The sequence below is a fragment of the Myotis nattereri genome, assembly GCF_964212035.1.
Source record: "Myotis nattereri genome assembly, chromosome: 4".
Taxonomy (NCBI): Eukaryota; Metazoa; Chordata; class Mammalia; order Chiroptera; family Vespertilionidae; genus Myotis; species Myotis nattereri.
This window is the reverse complement of record NC_138079.1, coordinates 78,654,828-78,675,057: the sequence shown is the minus strand read 5'-3', so window position 1 is coordinate 78,675,057 and position 20,230 is coordinate 78,654,828. Positions and strand designations below refer to the sequence as shown.

At 36.3% G+C, this 20,230-nt stretch overlaps 1 protein-coding gene across 1 annotated transcript in view; it reads right to left on the bottom strand.

Moving 5' to 3' along the window:
- Window positions 1-1,827: 1,827 nt before the first annotated feature.
- SLC27A6 (solute carrier family 27 member 6) overlaps window positions 1,828-20,230 on the bottom strand; it is a 51,780-nt gene continuing 33,377 nt past the window's right edge. The window contains exons 5-10 of the mRNA XM_081088670.1: window positions 19,132-19,326; window positions 13,076-13,166; window positions 9,944-10,142; window positions 8,644-8,741; window positions 7,129-7,259; window positions 1,828-2,822 (exon numbers count right to left, since the gene is read on the bottom strand). Coding sequence (XP_080944796.1) covers window positions 2,646-2,822; window positions 7,129-7,259; window positions 8,644-8,741; window positions 9,944-10,142; window positions 13,076-13,166; window positions 19,132-19,326 — 891 coding nt within the window. The 3' untranslated portion in view covers window positions 1,828-2,645. The remainder of the gene's footprint in view (window positions 2,823-7,128; window positions 7,260-8,643; window positions 8,742-9,943; window positions 10,143-13,075; window positions 13,167-19,131; window positions 19,327-20,230) is intronic.

The following is a 20,230-nucleotide window of genomic DNA, read 5'->3' as shown; positions in this document are numbered from 1 at the left end:
TATCTTCACAAAGAAACACTGAAAGTTTCCCCAAGAAATGAATAAAGTAAAAAGTGTTCATCAAGGATAGGAGACAGTCAGGATGCAACCAAGACTTATCAATGTATCTTTTCATCTTGTCTTATTTATATGTTACTTTATTTAAATCAAGATGGTTTGCATAAAACAAAATATAAATAAAATATTTAAATTCTCTCTTTACATTTGCCTCAAGGTTTTTATTTCTCTGTCCCTGTTAATGCAAAATTTCACAAAAGAATTATCTCCACTTGCTCACCCATCACTCACTCTTCAACCTGCTGGATTCGCTCTTGCTGCCTCCCCACCAGTCAAAAACTACTCTTGCTGAGGTTATTAATAACATCCATTTTGACAAGCCATGCAACACTTTCTGACCTTATCATTCTACACTACTGACTGTTTCCTTGATGGGTCTGTGACACTATGGTGCTCATTTTCCTCCTATTTCTCTGATACCCCTGTTTCCAATTCTCCCTGAGATCTCACTGTAGTTTTCCTCACACTGGTCCGAGGCTTTCTGGGCTGGTCAGGGGTCATCTTTTATTCTGCTACTAGAAGTTCTCCTCAAACTCTTTAACTCTAAATATCGTATTTATGTGGCACCAACATTTTATCTCTGACGCAGACCACCCACTGAACTCTAGAATCACATATTCACAAGGTCAGGTATATACTTGGCTATCGGTGGATATCTCAGTGTTAACCTGGACAAAGCAGAACTGATTCCCACTACCCTCACCACCCAAATACTTATTGTTCCCCCAGTTACCTTTATTTCAGTAAATAAAATCACTACCCACTTAGTTGTTTAAATAGAAACCTAAGAGGTAATTCGCTTCCTTTCTCTTAACTCCTTATCCAATCTATTATTAAATCTAGTCAATTATACTTAGAGACTATATCTTGAATCTGTGTGCTTGTTGTTGTTTTTTTTTATCACTACTCCAATTTTATCTCTTGCCTGCACCACAATAACAGTATATCAGTCAGGGTTCTCCAAAGAAACAGAATCAATAAGATTATCTACCTTTAAAGGAATTGGCTCATACGATTGAAAGGGCTGGCAAGTCAGAAATCTCTAGGGTTATGAAATACATTCACAGCAACATCTGGACTAGTGTTTGCCCAAACAACTAGACACACCACAGGCTACCCAAGATGACACATAGAACTCACCAAAACGAGTAATTCTAATTATTTTCTTATTTTCACGTTAACCTCATTTCCCAATCTGATTCCCACACAACAGTTGGCATAATCCTTCTAATCGTGTCTCTTCCATGATTAAACTATTTCCATTGCTTCTCATTGCACTTGAAATAAAATCCAAACACTTTGCCTACAGGTTCATCTTCCAGTCGAGTTTTCTTCTCTGCATGAACTACGCTCCAGCCACTTGGAGTACTGGCCTCCTCTGTTCACCCAGCATGACAAATTCTTTCCTATGCTAGGGCCTCTGCATATACTTCTCAGATGTGATACGGATTTGTGGAGGAATAAATAACAAATAATCCCCTCCTATGGAAGATAGGTCACTTTGTTAAGAGAGTCATTCTCGTGGTTCCAACTTGAAGCAAACACTGGAGCCTGGCGCTTCTTGATTGAGAGAAGTACAGTTGTGCTAATTGCACTATCCTTGTAGGACAGTTCCCATTTAACCACTCACAAACCTGCCACGCTCAGTGCCCGTTCTGCCTCCGATCTTGGTGTCAATACCTGTTATTCTAGTCCAGTGATGGCGAACCTATGACACGCGTGTCAGAGGTGACATGCAAACTCATTTTTTTTGGTTAATTTTTCTTTGTTAAATGGCATTTAAATATATGAAATAAATATCAAAAATATACGTCTTTGTTTTACTATGGTTGCAAATATCAAAAAATTTCTACATGTGACACGGCACCAGAGTTAAGTTAGGGCTTTTCAAAATGCTGACACGCCGAGCTCAAAAGGTTCGCCATAGTCTATTCTTTTCATGTATTATTAGTGGTTTCTACAGCTCTACTGGATTTTATTGTGAATTTGATCCCATTTATATATCTTCAAAAATTCCCAAATCCTTTGGACTTACCTGTTTTCCTGCTTTGAAGTTTTATATTTCTTCTACCATTTTAATGTGAGCTTAAGATGAGGAAGATGGGAGTGCATGCATTTAGTTGGTCAGGTTCCTTTGACTGTAAATTTATCATTCAAAACATCAGAACAGAACCTCAAAACATATTAATGAAGATGATTTTATTGAATTACAGGACAGGGCACATAAAAATTAAATATTTGAGTAATATAACAAATTATTCAAAACTAGAAACTTTAAATGTTAAAAAGTACATTTTTAGTAAGTATCTAGACAATAGCTACTTATTTGTTATTTAAGAGTTTTGTGATTAAGGCAAATATTTAGTTATGCACTGCATCCCCATATAGGTAAAAAAGATAATTAATTAAATTTTGTTATTAAAGCAAATTAAAGTTCTTAATTGAAGAAACGCTATTGCATAATAAGGAAATACCGCACACGCTTAATGAAAGTCAGTTCCTTTCCTCCATTTCATGCTGAAGAACCACATACTCTCCTTTCACCTCTCCTAAGAAAGCATTTGAAAACGCTGTGTCTGAAAGAAACCTTAAAGTTTGATCTCACCCAACATTATTTGATCATAAAGCTCTTTGGTCAATGGAACGTAAGTTTTTTTCAAGTTATCCATGAAGTAAAGTGGATCAGAAATTTTCAATGGACTGAATCCTTCTTGCACCAACTGAAACTTCTTTAGTTTGAATGTCCCTGTTGTTTCCATCTTTTCCTATAGAGCAATTACCGGGATCAGTGGAATCATTTAATATTATACATAACACAAAAGTAACATGGTTACCAATGCAGACTACAAGAGAGTTACAACATTTTTATACCACTAATAATTTAACGTTAGAAATTAAAAAATTGGCCTCTACACATTTAAATCGTTAGCTTAATTTAGCTGTGAACTTTATTCAACATATAAAAATTATGAGCATAGTCAATAACTGATTACAATGGATTATAAATATGTCTAAGACACATAGGTTTATCTCTTCAGTTCAATGTCAATACAGTATTATGTACAGAGAATGCTATTAAACACGAAGATAAAGGTTGTAAAAGACAGGTATCTATTCCATAAGGCAGATTACTACAAGAACCAGGGGGAGTAAAGAATGATCTAGAACTCGAGTTTCCAAGCTATACACTGAGGTGCATTGTGGTACCTAAATGAATTTCTAGGGTCTCCACGGAATATTTAAAATTTTCAAAATAAACCCAGTGACATCTGTCAGTCACTACTTGGAAACAACTAGGTCAATATTAGTTTGTGTTACATTCATTTCTGAAATGTCCTGTCTTTGTGAAACAGAGTTTTCAGTGGAGCTGTGATAAAAAGCAAACCTAAATCAATGTATAACATGGAATTAGGCTGGGCTTGTTCAGTCCAATCTAATTCCAAAGGTTGAAGAGTTGTGCAGTACCAAACGTACACATCTTTATTTCTGTGGTTATTTGAAAATGAAATAAAAGTATTTTTCTTTCAATTTATATGCATTATTTTTTCAAATGGCAACTAATTTGTTAGACCCAAATACTTACTAATTTGTTTTGGCCTAACCACTGAATAAACAAATGTTGAGGTACTTGTTTTGGGTCAAGAGTGTCATAAAATAATTACTGAGACACTAAAGATACCATGAATCTAGAAAGTTTAAGAAGCTCTGCTTTAAGAGATTTAAAGGAGATTTGAGTGCATCACTTTAACTTTCTGTCGCTAAAGCTCTCATTTACCTGGGGCCTCTGACTCTCTCAGGTATGTGGAGTTTATAAGAAGCTCTGCTTGCCCTGGCTGGTTTGGTTCAGTGGACAGAGCGTCAGCCTGTGGACTGAAGGGTCCCGGGTTCGATTCCAGTCAAGGGCATATGTCCAGGTTGCGGGCTCGACCCTCAGTAGGGGGCATGCAGGAGGCAGCCAATCAATGATTCTCTCTCATCATTGATATTTCTCTCACTCTCCCTTCCTCTCTGAAGTCAATAAAAATATACATTAAAAAAAAAAGCAGCTCTGCTTTAAAAGGGATTTAAAGGAGATATGAGGGGATCTCTGTGGCACTTTCAAGCATGGAAAAGCATCCTTGTTTTAAATCCGGTGACATGTCGAGGTCCATATAAAGTTCTATGAATAACTTGGTCGCTTTGATTTATACTTCTAAACGAATTCCAGACTCTTTGAACTCCTTCCCTGCTCTCATGCCTTCTCTCCCCTCTCCTACCCAACACTGTCATCTCAGAATCTCTGATTACTTCCTAAGGATACATTTCTGGGGATAAAATTACTAAGGCAAAATATATGCAAATTCTAATAGTCTGGTCACATATTTAGCAAATTATTTCCTAGAGAGGTTATAACAATTTGTGTTTCAGAATGAAAGGACCAATTTAATTCCTTCCCAGCCATACTAAATAATAAAACATTTTAATTTTTTTTTGTAAATTTATTGGCAGGAGAATTCTTTTAAAATTTGTGCAAAACAGATATTTAATAAAATAACTGTTTTATTCATTTTTTCAGAAGTAACTTATTCTTTTTCTTATATCAGATCATAACTCATTTATTAAATAAATATTTTCACAACTAAGTGTCATGCATTATTCTAACTATAGTAAATACTGTAATAAATATTACAGTCATGGCCCAACGACTTTTAGGTGCTTAATGATGCTAAAATATTTTCTAAATTTGTATAACACTGATTTAGTCTTCTAGAGTAGTCCTACGCCAAAATACTTCTTCTGTTTAATAACAATGAATTTAAGTAGTCCCAGGAGAAAATGTTTAAAATAGTATGATTTTTCAACTTCCTACTTCATTAAAATATATTGTTTCTAGTGGAATAGGGAGGGGCAGGAGGGACCTGGGTGTGGTCATAAAAGGACAACATGGAAGGATCCTTGTGGTATTGAAATTGTTCATATCCTGACTGTGGTCATTGATGCATAAAGCTACATAGCCAATAAAAGTGTATGGAACTGAAGGCTGAAGGGGTTAAGAACAAGCCTCCCAAAGGTAGGCCACTTTGGCATGTGAATTATTTTGATGGCAAATGAGACCCTGAGGATTCATGAGAAACTTTTACCTCTCCCTTAAAGAACTTAAATTAGGGGCCTTGTCCATAATAAGTAAGCACCAGAAATAACATTTTATGACCTATCTATATGGCAGGGAAATTTTCTAATTACTGAACGCCTGCTCTTCTTCTTGTCCTGAAAACGACCTCCTCCTCTGTGAAGCCCCAGTGCACCTTACCTCACCCTTAGCTCAGATGCCACCCGTACCTCATTTTAACTTTCTGTCGCTAAAGCTCTCACGTGCGTGGGGCCTCTGACTCTCTCAGGTATGCGGGGTTCCCAGGTGCATGTGTGCATAACATTTGGCTATTTTCTCTACCAATCTGTCTCATGTCAATTTCATTCTTAGACCAGCTGGAAGAACCTAGGCCAGAGGAACATTCCCTCCTCCCCTGCCACACACACACACACACCCACCACACACACACACACACACTCACACGCCCGCGCACACGCCCGCACACACACACACACCCGCGCACACGCGCGCACACACACACGCCCGCGCACACGCTCGCACGCACACACACACGCCCGTGCACACGTTCGCACGCGCGCGCGCACACACACACACGCCCGCACACACCCGCGCGCGCGCACACACACACACGCCCGCGCACACATACACACGCGCACGCACACACGCACACACACACGCGCCCGTGCACACGCTCGCACGCACGTGCACACACACACTCGCCCGCGCACACGCACACGCACACGCCCGCGCACATGCACACCAGTACAAGTAAAACAGAAAAGTTTGAAAAGATGGGCAAATTGTATCAATGTCAATATCAGTTTTGAAAAATGTTACCATAGGAGGAAACCAAGTAACCAGTACACAGGATCATTTCTGTATTATTTCTTACAACTGCATGCGAATTTAAATTACTTCAAAATTTTTCAATTAAAAATGTGTTATTTCTGCTTCATATTTACTTACCTTTAGTATTTCAGGTGATATGAAAATAATCTGAGATGATGTATGTAAAAGCTCTTAAAAGAAAAATATCATATAAATGAAATATGTATTTATGACAGGTCAGATGATATGTCCCATTGGCCAAGCACTGACTTGGCCATAAGGATTGCTCAGCAAATGCTTTAAAAATAAATATGACCCCCTCCCTCACTCTATTAGAAATATAATAGCAATATGATAAATGTACCCAGAAAAATTCTGTGATTGGATGTTGAGAGATGATGAGTACAAGCTTTGGGAAATTTCATTTAAAGCACAATATTAAATAGATGAATGGCTGATGAAATGAGCAAGCAAAATTACCCAGTAGCTGAATAAATGTGTTTTTATTTTTACTGTGTTTTAGTCTAGTTACCTAACAAGAGAAAGAGCCCATTTCTCAAAACAAATAAATGCAGAATTCCTCCAAAATATGAAATCCCAGAGGGGTTTTGTGGCATTCCTTATAGCCAAGTCATTGCTTGGCCAATGGGACATAGCATCTGAACTGTCATAAATACATATTTCATTTACATGATATTTTTGACAGAATGAGGACAAAGATTAAAAGCAAAATTGCTTAAAGCCAATTCCCTTTAGGTTCTGTACACCTCCTATAGACACCTTGATGTCAGCTTGGTGGAACCCCATTTTAGGTACATGGCACTAAATGTCCTCAGAAGGCACGTGTAAAATGTGGTTTTCGGCTTGTCACTGTCTCTGGGACCATCATTTTTTGCTCTGAGATCTTGACTAAACAGGGAGGGAGCAATTCTACAATTAGGACAAAGACAAAGACATCCTAGCATTTCATCACGCTCCCCTTCTATAATTAGGTGTCAAATATGGATAAAAATTAACATGCCATGGCTTTTCATTGCTCTTCAAATTCTCTAATATACATAAAATGCACATATTAGCTAAAAGATAAAATGTTACTTTATAATTAATCTCCTGAATTCCTGGTTTTAAATTTAATGAGTAAGTAAAATTACCTGAATTCTTAAAAATCGTGGGCAGGCATAAGCTGGTAGGAATGTTACAACTTGTTCATAAACTTTTTCCAAGTCTAAAGACTTATTTGGTTTTAAAGTAATCGAGGCCATTCCTATTTTTCCTTCACAATCTGAAAAAGAAGTTTGAAACAGAGTCCATTTACCAGTGCTAGGTGCATTTTAAAAATAGTCCTGTTGATTGCATAGTAATTGTTGTGAAGGGAGACATTACATTTCTTGCAGCAATGACAATGCAACAGTAACATAGATGAAGGGGTCCTTCCCTGAGCATATGATCTACTCCCCAGAAATAATTTAGGATCAAGGAAGGGCAGAGTCTAATCCTAAAATAGCTACACCACAATAATGAAATAGATGGAATGGAAAACACCATAAATGACCCATAATTTGCATCTTACCACCGCTAATATAAAATATTAAGAAGAAATATGTATTTAAGAAGAGAAATGTCCGTAATAAGCATCAATGCAAAAAATAGAGGGCATGTCTTTATTTAGAGGCTGGTATTGTCCTAACTAAATCCACAGATCGCTTCTGCGTATCATGCCACCCATAGATATTTTCAGGGGACTGGAGTCTCTGCAGCATTTCTCCAGCACCCAGTGGCTAGCTATTAGAGTAAACACCCCTTCCTCTGCTCCCCTGTCCACACTCTCACCCCCACACCTACATCTCCATGCACTTACAAACATTAGTTAGACAATACTGTCATTAGTTAAAAAACAAACAAAACAGTGAGGAGTCCTGTGATTTCAAGGTGGTCACTTTTATTTGCCATTTCCACCATCATGATACAATCCTCACATGCATATTTATAAAGATAAATGAGGCCAAACAATTTAAAAATAATTTTTTAAAAGGTTCAACTTAACTACAAGTCAGTGTTCTTAAACATTTAAACTAGAGCACATTTCTGTTTAGTGGCATGTATAAACTCCAGTCTCAAAGAGAAAAATAATAGACTATTGAAAAGCAGTGAGTCACTGACCAGAGTGTTTGAGGTCTGCTTAAAAATAAACATATATATTAAAATTCAATGGGGAGAAAATCAACCCATACTAAAATAAGAAGCAAAAATCATAAAAATTTCAATGGGTACTTTTCCCTTGATGTGGCCATGAAATTGGTTAGCTTGTTCTAGGGCAGTGGTCGGCAAACTCATTAGTCAACAGAGCCAAATATCAACAGTACGACGATTGAAATTTCTTTTGAGAGCCAAATTTTTTAAACTTAAATTATATAGGTAGGTACATTGTTATTAACTTAATTAGGGTACTCCTAAGGCTTAGGAAGAACCACACTCAAGGGGCCAAAGAGCCGAATGCGGCTCGTGAGCCCCAGTTTGCCAACCATGGCCCTAGGGCATTATTTGCCATGACAAGACTGAGATAACATATATATATATAAAATTAGTAAGAAATGTTGAATTGCAAAACTAAAGAAAGTTGGCAATTCTCTCTGAGAATCCTTCCCAAACCCAAAATATATTCATACCTGGCACTGCCACACCATATACGTTTGATTCTTGTATGAAATCCAACATTCCAATAATATCTGCAACCTCTGTGGTTGCAATGTTTTCTCCTTTCCATCTAAATAAAAAACAAGTTCCAGTTAGTACTCCTATATTTGAAGAATTAGGTACCCAGTTTTAGTTTTAGTGCCTTGCACTTGGCTCTGTGCAAGCACCTAGTGATGGAAAATAATGGCAGTTTTCAAAACAAAATACATATTCTAAGGAACACTTTGTTGATAACTCAACAAAATACAGTGTCTATTTTTTAGTTAAAATTACTTTATGTCTCATTGGTATAAGTTGCTTACTGTAAAATGTTTTTTATAATATTTCATAAAAATAAAATCATGATAATCCTTTTTATTTTGTAATACAATAACAGTTAAGTAGAAAATGTCCCCTATCTCTAATGACAGATAGAAAAAACTAAAAGGAAAGCTATAGTTAGTTGTCTTTCACTGTACTGAACCCTTTTGATTTCTAGGGTTTAATCCCTTTGGCTCTTTCAGTGCATATGAATAGATATTTTACTCTAATTAAAATAAATTTTTATTGATTTCAGGGAGAGGTAGAGATAGAAACATCAACAATGAGAGAGAATAATTGATCCTGCATGCCCCACACTGGGGATTGAGCCCACAACCTGGGCATGTGCCCTGATCAGATCAAACCATGACCTCCAGGTTCAGAGGTTGACGTTCAACTACTAAATCATGCCAGCAGGGCTTAAAATAACTTTAAATAGTGTGAGCTCCTTAACTTGGTACAAGAAAGTGAGGAAGTATAATTCATTTATTCATTCAAGCAATTTTTGAATGTCTATTGTCTGTCCTTCACTGTTCTGTAGTCATTGATTAGGAAAGTAAAATAAAGTCATAAGCCTAAAATAATCTTACGTATTAAGAAAGAAAATCTAGAAAGGGAAATGTTGCTGTTTCATTATCTTTATCACTAGGTCAAGAAGTAGACCATATTTGACCAAATTGGTTTTAACCCTACCATTTAGACTTCAGATCTGTGTACCTGTTTGATATTCTAAGAAAAAGGAGCTTACTAATTTGGACCAAATGGATTTGTTAAAATAATTATAAAAATTGACATCAAAATTTTATGTATATTTCAATCTAGCAACAGATGGCTGATAGATTTTTAAATGGGGAGACATGATTGAGTCTGCCCTGAAGGTAAAGGGCATGTGGTCTATAACGCTTCCCTAGAGTCCTGCTCAGAGCACAGTTCATAATCAGAACAGGCAGTGGAACCGCTGATGTCTCATACCTGAAAGTGTCTCCAATACGGTCATAAAAATAGAGAAAATTCTCATGATCTTGGACCATTAAGTCTCCTGTGTTAAAGTAAACATCTCCCTTCTTGAAAACATCACGTAACAATTTCTTTTCAGTGTGCTTTTTATTCCCAACATAACCAAAGAAGGGATTCTTTTCATTCACTCGAGAAATGAGAAGTCCAGGTTCTCCTGTGAGAGAAAGGCACCTTTAGTGATCGGATTAAAACGATTATTATACACACCATGCATGCACCTAATTTACATCTGACCAACACAACTTGTGTTGCCTATCTTCCTTTCCTCTGAACTTATTTTATTATATTTAACATCATTTACTCTGGGTGCTCCGAGTACAACCAGCATGTCTTTTCACGGACTGCCACAAATGCAAATTAGTTTGGGAAAACTAACAACAAAGAAGTGGAATGTGAAGAAAGTGTGTTACATTTATTTTACATCCTGGATGGATAGAACAGTGGCTACTTTTCTTTTGGATTATGCAGATTTTACCACTGCTAATAATGGAAATTCTATAAATAACAACCATAATAATAATTTTAAAAAGGCAATGATAACAGCAATATTTGCTGGGCACTTACTATGTAGCAAGCCCCCAAATTGCCATTTTGTTTATTCTTCGCAGAAATGCTTTGAAATTGATAATTATAAAAATTCAAGTCTCAATGATTTTTGCAACAAGGTTTTTGTATAATACTATCTCTGATATAATTAATATGTTATTAAAAGTTTAGGAAAATGTTTTATTCCTCTGGTATGTTAGTCTGGAAATCCTCAATGGGCTAGAAATGAAACAGGAAATGTATTAGTTTTATTTTAGACACATTATCAAAAATAATTTTTCAATAACATTTATTCAAATGAATCCAGATTTTGGCCAGCAATCTGCAAGGGGGAAAAACTACTTCCGAGAGAAGGGTGGATGACAAGGGAGAGGAGCAATCACTGCCCTGGACGATTTCAAGGCTATTGGTGACTGGCTTTGCCCCCTGTGAAGCGAGTGAACGTCTTTGTGATGCGTTAAATGGGTTACATTCCAGCTTTTTTTTTTTTTAACTTTCTATTTAACTGTCAATTACTCCTACTTCTTCTGGACATTCTGGCTTCTAAAGACACACAAACCGGTGGCCACACAAGCCTGCTTTGCTGCAGCAGAGGCCCCTCATGGTCATTGTCATTACCAACCCCAGCATCACCATCACCATCACCATCATTATCATCGTCATAATCAACTTCATTATTACACTTACTGAGCAATTTCTGGGTACCAGTCACTATTCTGAACACTTTGCATATGTATCCCATTGGATTCTCATCACAAACCTGCAAGACAGGCCCTCCTATAATCTTCATTTTACAGTTGAAAAAACGGAGGAAGAAAAAGTAATTTGCCCAGTGTTACACGCAGCCAACTGTGGGGGTTGAAATTTTTAACCAGGACACCCTGACTCCAAAGCCTCTTCTCACTGCATATTCCACCAGGCTACATTCCCTATAATTCAGAATTTTCAAGCCTCACATTTCCCTCAAATTTTATGTTGTTTTTCTTTTTCAGGACACAAGTGACAGTTTCTTCTCTAGAAATCAATTATTGCAAATGCTTGAAAGGTCATAGTGTATTTTTATCTGTCATTTATAGGCAATTTATGCAAGACATAATGCCTTAATGGGAAAATAAACTATTTAGTAACCTTTAATTAGAACTGCAAAATAGTAGTAAGCAGTTCTGGGATTCAAGTTCCAATATCAGATATTACTGTAATTGTAAAAAAAAAAAAAAAAAAAAAGTAAAAAAGAAACCACACATTATCTAGCAAGGTGTGTTGAAATGAAGTTCCTTAGAAATGACTTTTCTTTTGAATACTATCTATAGAGTTCAATTTAGGGAAATATATTTGATAAATATCCTCAGGCTTGAAATTCAGAGGATTGGGAAATCTTGTTTTTTAATAGATAAGATTTGTATTTTTTTTCTATACTTTCAGCTGCTAGGAAAAACAAAACAAAAATCAGTTTTGCAGCATTTACCTCCACATCTGAAGTAAAGATTTAAAGGAAATCATCTCTGAAATGTAGTTTAAACATATTCTGAGGCAGTAAAATGTAAGTTTGGCCTGATTTATTCAGTCTGGTCTGCTAAACAATTTTAAGTGACATCTCTACATTTAATTTTCTAGATTGATGATATGCAGCAGCAAGTTAACTGGGGCACTTGCTTTCATTAAAATTAACTAAAGCCCTAGCTGGTTAGAGCCCTAGCTGGATAGAGCACCAGCCTATGGAATGAAGGGTCCGGGGTTTGATTCCCGGTCAAGGACACATACTTCGGTTGCAGGTTTGATCCCCATCCCTGGTCGGGGCATTGGCAGGAGGCAATCAATTGACGATTGATGTCTCTCTCTCACATTGATGTTTCTCTCTCTCCCCCTCCCTCCCATTTTCTCTAAAAATCAATGGAAAAATATCCTCTGGTGAGGATTTAAAAAAAAAAACCCAAAAATTTCTAACTAAAAATTATAAGAAAGTCTACCTTGGTGGAGGAGGAGGAGTGAAAGGGAGAAGAGAAGGGTGACAAGCCGCATGCCTGGCCCTCTGCAGGGCTTTGCATACATCATCTCAAATAATTGTCAACAATAACCCCATGAAAAGAGTATTGTCACCTCTACTCTACATAAGAAGAAAATGAGACTCAGACAGGTTGGGTGACCTTCCCAAAGCAGTACAGTTTCTAAATGTGAAAGCCCAGATTTAAATTAAAATCTGCCCGATTCTCCACTACACCTAGAATGTTAAATTAAGTCATTCATTTTAATGTTGGTGATATAGGACACTGGACATATGCCACTGTCGCAAAGCAGAAGTAAATGGTGGATTAAGAAAAATATGAGGCCAACAGTAATCCCTTTAAAATTTTAACAATTTAGCATCTGAGAGATTCATTTGTGGCATCTAACATCTAATAATTAAACCATTCTACTGACACTGAAATTCCAGTTAAGTCATATTACCTATTAGAAATAATCATTCTTTCTTTTTAAATTTAAATTTAAAAGGAAATTCAGAAACCTTGCCTGAGGTGACATCTTCAAATATAAGAATCTTACCTTTTTTTACATGACTACACCAGCCCTGTTCATTTCTAATGGGCTCATCTTTCTGGAAATCATACTTTATCAAGTCAAAAGTGAAAAAAAGCTGCAAAAAAACAAAATCAAATGAGAACAAGATTTAGTTATTTGTGCAGTGATATCCATGGGTAGAAGATTTTATATTCAATTGAAACGGTGAATTAGAATGTGGATTTATTAAAACATGGACTCTTTACTGATGCAAAATTCAACATTTGAATATCAAAACTGAAGGTATTAGTAAACAGACTCATGTGCTAGCATTTACTTTCATTTCTTTCTTTTTGTTCATTACACCTTGGCAAACATTACTAATTTTAATCCTGAATGAGAGAATGCAAGCAATCCCTGCACCCAACTACATACTCGACTATCTACAGGGAAGAGGACCACTTCCTTGCCTTCTCTTTTTTGCAGTCATTCAAAACATCCCTCGAAGGGGAAAGTTTTAATAGAACTAAAATGTAAACTATGTGAATATAAGGAGTTTATTGTCTATTTTTAATTTACAGTTCCTTGAAAAGGGACCAGGTACCTAGAAAGTACTTGTTATCTGACACTTACTTTGACCTTTCCCCAGACCTTTTACCTAAGGTCCCTAATGCAACACTCAATACTTCTGTGCACTACTGTGGTGTATTATCACCATGTCATGCCAATTCATAGATCCACTAAAATCTCACCCGGGAGAGAGAATTACAGTTCGACTCAATCCAAACCCCCTCATTTTAAAGTTAAGAAAATTGAGGTTTTTCCTGATTAATTAAATAAGCAATCTTATTAAGCTGAACTAGAAAATAGTAAACTAAAATAGAGGAAATAAAATGAAGCAAGAAAAAATAGGAAGAAAGAACAAATAGGAGAGAAAGAGAAAAAGGAGGAGGACTAGAAGGAGGTGAGAAATGAACAAATCCTATATAATAAAAGGCTAATATGCAAATAGACCAAATGACCACAGCCACTGTTTGCACCTGCTACCAGTGCCCGACACGGGTCCCGATCACTAATATTGACTTAGTGTACGCCAGCCACTGTGCTAAGGATTTAAGAGCAGTTTTTAATTTAATCGTTAAATCACCTATAAAGTAGAAATTAGTATTATCCGATTTTAAGATGAGGTCCAATGAAAGAGGTTGCAAAGCAAAACCTACTGTTATTCCAGACATAAAGATTCTTTATTAAAATGCAAGCTTGCATCTTGTTGGTCTTTGTCTGTAATTGAGTAACAGGATATTGGCCACTTGCCTAATGACTGGTAAGAAGAACGATTCCAGAAGTCCCAGAACTGCATTTATCAATTTGGCCAAATAAGAACAGAGCCCTGATCATTACCCAATCTCTTCTCTCCTGTTTTAATGTGCTTTCTATTTTGAAAAATTTGCCCAGCAATTTTAGTGTTATCAGCTTTAGTGTTATTTCTTTTAAATTAATTTGGCAACTACCTGCATGGGTGACACTCACTCCACACCAAATCACTGTTCAGTGTGCCTGTTGTCAGATACAGGGGACTTGATGGTCAGAAATTGGGTAATTGCATGATACAAATGAAATTCAAATATATCACAGCATCTTCTAGAAGTCGCCAGGATCAGAGCATTAAGTCTCAGCCAGAGGGATTTCTGTATTTCCCTTGCCTTCAAGAGGTTCCACACGTTACAAAAAATGGCTGTTATAACACAAATACAAAAATAGGTGCCACACTTTACTTCCTAAGTAAACATGCACATGTACATTTTCGCCCTATACTACGTGTATCCTTTGCTTTTTCTGCCTCAGCATATCCAATGGTTCTTTAATTTACGTTTGATATTTTCACCAGGATATATTTTTCAGATGATCATTCTGTACCATATCCCTGTAATAAAATGTGCTCTTTTGCTAATGATTCAAATCTTTATTTAAGGAAGTTTCTTCTATTAGGTTTCAAATAATTATTATCTCTTTGATCTGTGTGTTTTTTCCCCCTGCAGGAACACCAGTCAGGTCATTGTCTGTTTTCAAAATCTATTTTGTTAATTTGTTTCATATTATTAGGAGAGGCCCTGGGGCACAGGATTCGCGCACGGGTTGGGGGCATGGCCTGCGGGGATGGCTCCCTGTGGGAGTGAGTGCTGCTCATCCCGGTCTGCTGCGCGCCTGTGGACCTGCCCTCTGAGGGGTTGCTCCCTGGTCCAGCATCTTCCCTGGAGCTGGACACTCGCCTCTCCAGGGGACCCGGTTGGGGCCGGCCCAGGGACAACAGCACTGAGAGGCAGCGTCGCAGGCCTCAGTCCTGGGGCCATGAACCCGCCTCCCAAGCTCCAGGGTCAGTTCTGGGAGCCCAGTGGCAGCGCTGCATGGCTTGTGGGCGTCCGGAGGAGGCAGCAGGAAGCCAAGAGGAGGAGCCTGGGGTGAGGAGGCCATGACTGCAGCCTGGGTTCCTGCCTGTTGGCCCCGGGTTCGCAGGCGGAGCAGCCACTGGTCCTGGTCAGCCAAGCGGCACCGCCCACTGTGGTAGTGCACTGACCACCAGGGAACAGTTCCTGCATTGAGCGTCTGCGCCCTGGTGGTCAGTGCGCATCATTAGCGACTGGTCGGCTGGTCGTTCTGGCGTTTGGTTGCTAGGCTTTTATTATATAGGATATGAATATTATTGTTTGTGTGACCCCTTAATCCCATTCATCTTGCTCCTTAACAATGTTTACAGCCCTGTTTATTTTTAAGTCCTTTAATGTGGTGTTAATCTCTGTAATAGTTTCATTTTCTTTATTGATTTTTTTTTTTTTAGCTGAGCATGCCTATTTTCCAACTCCTTTTGTTAATTTATGTTTTCCTTGTAATTTCCTCTTCTTTAAGCTCTTATTTTTAAGGAGAATATTAATGCAATTTTTGAACCTATGGAAAATTGTTTTTCTAAAATTTTCCTGGCCATTTTGTTTCATATAAATTTTGGGAGAGTTTATTCTAGGTCTGTAAAATATTCTGTTGGTATTTTAATGGGGATTGCATTGAATCTATAGATTGCTTTGGGTAGTATGGCCATTTTAATGATGTTGATTTTACTAATCCATGAACACGGTATATTCTTCCACTTGTTTATATCTATCTCTTTTTTTCAATGTCTTGTAGTTTTCTGTGTACATATCTTTTACCTCCTTAAGTTTATTACTAGGTATCTTAACTTTTTTCTTGGAATGGTAAATGGGATTGTTTTTTTAGTTTCTCTTTCTGTGAGTTCATTTTTGGTTCCGGCCATTTTGGAGGACTTATTATTTTGATGTCCATGTTTTTTTCAGCTGCCTTTTAATTTAGATTCATTCCCCACCTTTTCAAGTTTTATTTCCTCTGGGATTTCATGTTTGTTCCTTCCCCAGGTGTAGAAAAGAAGGCAGTCCATAACTTTTGTGTTTTTTTTTGTTTTTTTTTTCTTAAATGAGTTGTCACCAAATTTTTTATATTGTTTGCTTTGGAAGCATATATGGGACACATATCCCTTCAGTCTTATGCATTTAAATAGTAGGTATAGCATACAAGAAGGGCATTTGGGTCATAGGTGTTGCTGCTTTCTTTTTCCTTCACTTATAAAATCCTATCTCCGTTGAGAGGCTTATTCCTCTCTGAGAGACACTTATCAAATCTCTCCACACAATTATGAAAGAGTTACTGGTTCAATTTTTTCTGATTGCCTGCTATGTAACAAAACAATATATGAATAAAGTGATAAAAGACAGAACTCATATGATATTAAGTACCTTTTTTTTCATTTCCAAACTGGAAAAAACCTAACATGAATGGAAAAACAGAAATTTTCTAAATAAATTGGAGACCATCATGCCTTCCTGCATTAGTGACATTATTAGAGGCCCAGTGCATGGATTCATGCACACTGAAAGGAAATTAATTAGAAGAAATATTTTAGAGGCCCGGGAGGGACCCTGCGAAGTTGGCTCCAGAGTGTGTCCAGCCCTTCTAGCCCAGTCCCAACTGGCCGGACCCCAGCAGCAAGCTAACCTACTGGTCAAAGCTCATGGTCTGCTCCCTCATGGTCAGTGTGCATCATAGTGACTGGTCGAGTGGTTGACCAACCGGTGGAACACTTAGCATATTAGGCTTTTACATATATAGATTATAGTCTGACAGGGAATTTGAGATAAGAGAAAATTAAAATTAAGTCAAGCCAGTAATAAAATACAAGTATTCTTCATTATACTCTCTGAGATGATTACTTTGGAATGACTCAGCTTCACTAAAGGAGCTTTTAATATAAATACCAATTTTTAATGGAATCAGTTCAATGAATTGAGAAAATTAATTGTAAGGACTGTAAAACTCAGTTAATATCAGCACTTACTTTCCCCAAATTACTTTTATTCAGAATGTGAATGCACTTCTGGCAGGACAACAAGATCCTTAAGATCCCAAAGAATGCATTAACCTTCTTTAGGTTCCAAACATTAGGACAATTTATATTAGCTTTGAGTCTATTTTTTTTTTTACTTTTAAAAAATTATATATTTTATATATTTAAAAAATTTTTCAATTACAATATACATTCAATATTATTTTGTATTAGTTTCCGTTGACAGCACATTTTTATCTCTTTTGACACTAAATGTTTTACTATTTTTTAAATTTATGATTTTTATTATTTCCTTCCTTTTAATTCCCTGAGTTTGTTTTTTTAAAATTAACACTATAGAAATGGATATTTATCCCATGAATTTTCAGCTGTTCTTATCGGAGTCTACCCATTTTGAAATGTAACATTTTCATTATGATTCAGCTCAATTTTTTTCTAATTTCTGATATTTCGTTAAGTCATGAAAATGTAGAGATGTTTTATTTCCAAATACATAGGAATTGATCTAGCTGACATCTAAAAAATGTATTTTTACCTTTATTAAACTGTTGTCAGAGACCATAATCCATATAAATTAAATCTTTTGAAATTTGCTGGAATTCCCTAAGTGGAACAATAATCTTTGTGAATTTTCATAAGTGCTAGAAAAAAATGGCTACTCTGCAGTTTTTAGATGTAGTGTCTTATATATGTCCATTAGTTCAAGTAGCTTGTTCATTGTATTATTCAAATATTCTATATCGTTGACATTTTTTGTTTGTTCTATAAAATACTGAAAAAACTACAAATACAATATCCTACTATGATTCTGAATTTATTTTCCCTTGAGGTTATATAAATTTTGAGACTATTTTCAATTTTATTCTTTAAAAAATATTGTTGAGTACAAATTCTATTTTGACAATTATTTCCTCCAAGTCAGTTGAAGATATCTGTTTACTATCTTTTGTGTTCCATAGTTGCTATTGAGAAATCAGCTATAAGTCTTTTACTCTGAAGAAGGTGATTTTTTGGCCGCTTTTAACATTTTAATGGTATCTTGATAAAGGTTTAAAATAAACCATATATTAGAAGCCTATACGTACGTTTTGGCTGATATAAAAATGAAAGGCAAATAGAAATAGTGGATTGAAAATACTCAAAGGCCCTAACCGGTTTGGCTCAATGGATAGAGTGTTGGCCTGCGGACTCAAGGGTCCCGGGTTCGATTCTGGTCAAGGGCATGTACCTTGGTTGCGGGCAAATCCCCAGTAGGGAGTGTGCAGGGGGCGGCTGATCGATGTTTCTCTCTCATCGATGTTTCTAGCTCTCTATCCCTCTCCCTTTCTCTCTGTGAAAGATCAATAAAATATATATTTTAAAAAAAGAAAGAAAATACTCAAAGAAAATGGAGTCAAATTAGTATATATCAGGATCTATGCTTACTATTTATATTGACATCATTAAATCTGAAAACTGAACAAAAGAATTAGGTATCATTATCCTCATATGGGAGGGAAAACATGGAAGGTTGAGGTTTTCGTAATCTCTAGCACTATAGTTCGCCTCGAGGCTACTATTTTTATTTATAGAAGTTCTCAACTTAAAAAAAAAAAACACCTGATAATACTTACCATCATGTATAAGCACAAAGCTAGAAGAGAGGTCACCAGGTCTCAAAATATTTCTTTTGTAAAGAAAATATGGTACTTACTTTGTAAAAGAAATTTGTTCTCCCAACCGCTCCAATTTTCCCAGTGTGATTCATAAAACAAATGTTTCCTTCAGTAGCTCCATAAAGCTCACACATCTTGATATTTCCAAATCTGTCTAAAAATTCTCTCCATACATCACTCCGTACACCATTTCCAACTGCCAAACGCACCTGATGATCCTTTTCTCCTTCTCTCTGTTAGAAGAAAATATTTTCCTTGTATTTTATTAATTGTAGTTCCCAATTCTTTCTTTCATTACTATTACTCAAATGGTAAATACCTAGAAGATGCGTATGTGCAATAATGAAAGGAAAGTAAAAAAATCATGTAAATCTGTTGCAGAATCACGTCCAAAAGCTAATGAAACTATCCTGGACCAGAGTAATACAGCATTATTTCTCCACACGTGGGAAAAGCTCTTTCTAAACTCCTGCTTATTGAAACCTTATTTTGGTAAAGATCAGGTAAGGAAGAAAGCATATTTCAGGGGAAAAAAAGCATTACTTCAGAAAATTATAAAATATACTTGAGTTTCTACTCTCAGCTCTATCATTTATTATCTACTAGTATATACCTTTGAACAAGAGGCTGTGTACTATTCTGATTCTCAGTTTATTTATTTGCAAAAACTGATAATAATACCTGTTAATCTCACCTATATACTGCAGAATACAGTTAAGCCCCATGCCTAGCATATAGTAAACAATAAACTGAGGTCATCTAACCACTGTAATATTTGGTTTGCAAGTATATGATTACTACTTGTAACTATTATATTTTTGAATGTGCAATATTCTTATATTTTTACTTCTAAATCATATGTTAGAATTTAAATAACTATATTTTATTCTACATTCAATAAGCATTTTATTAATATGGATTATACCGTAATCAAAAATCATAACCTCACACACCTGTTAGACTGACTACTTTAAAAAAGACAAGAAATAAGTGGTGGAGAGGAATTGGAGAAAAGGGAAACCTGTGCACTGCTGGTGGGATTTCCATAGTGGATTGCAACCACTGGAAAACAGTGTGGAGTTTCTTCAAAAAATTACAAACAGAACTACCAAATGATCCAGCAATTCTACTTCTTGG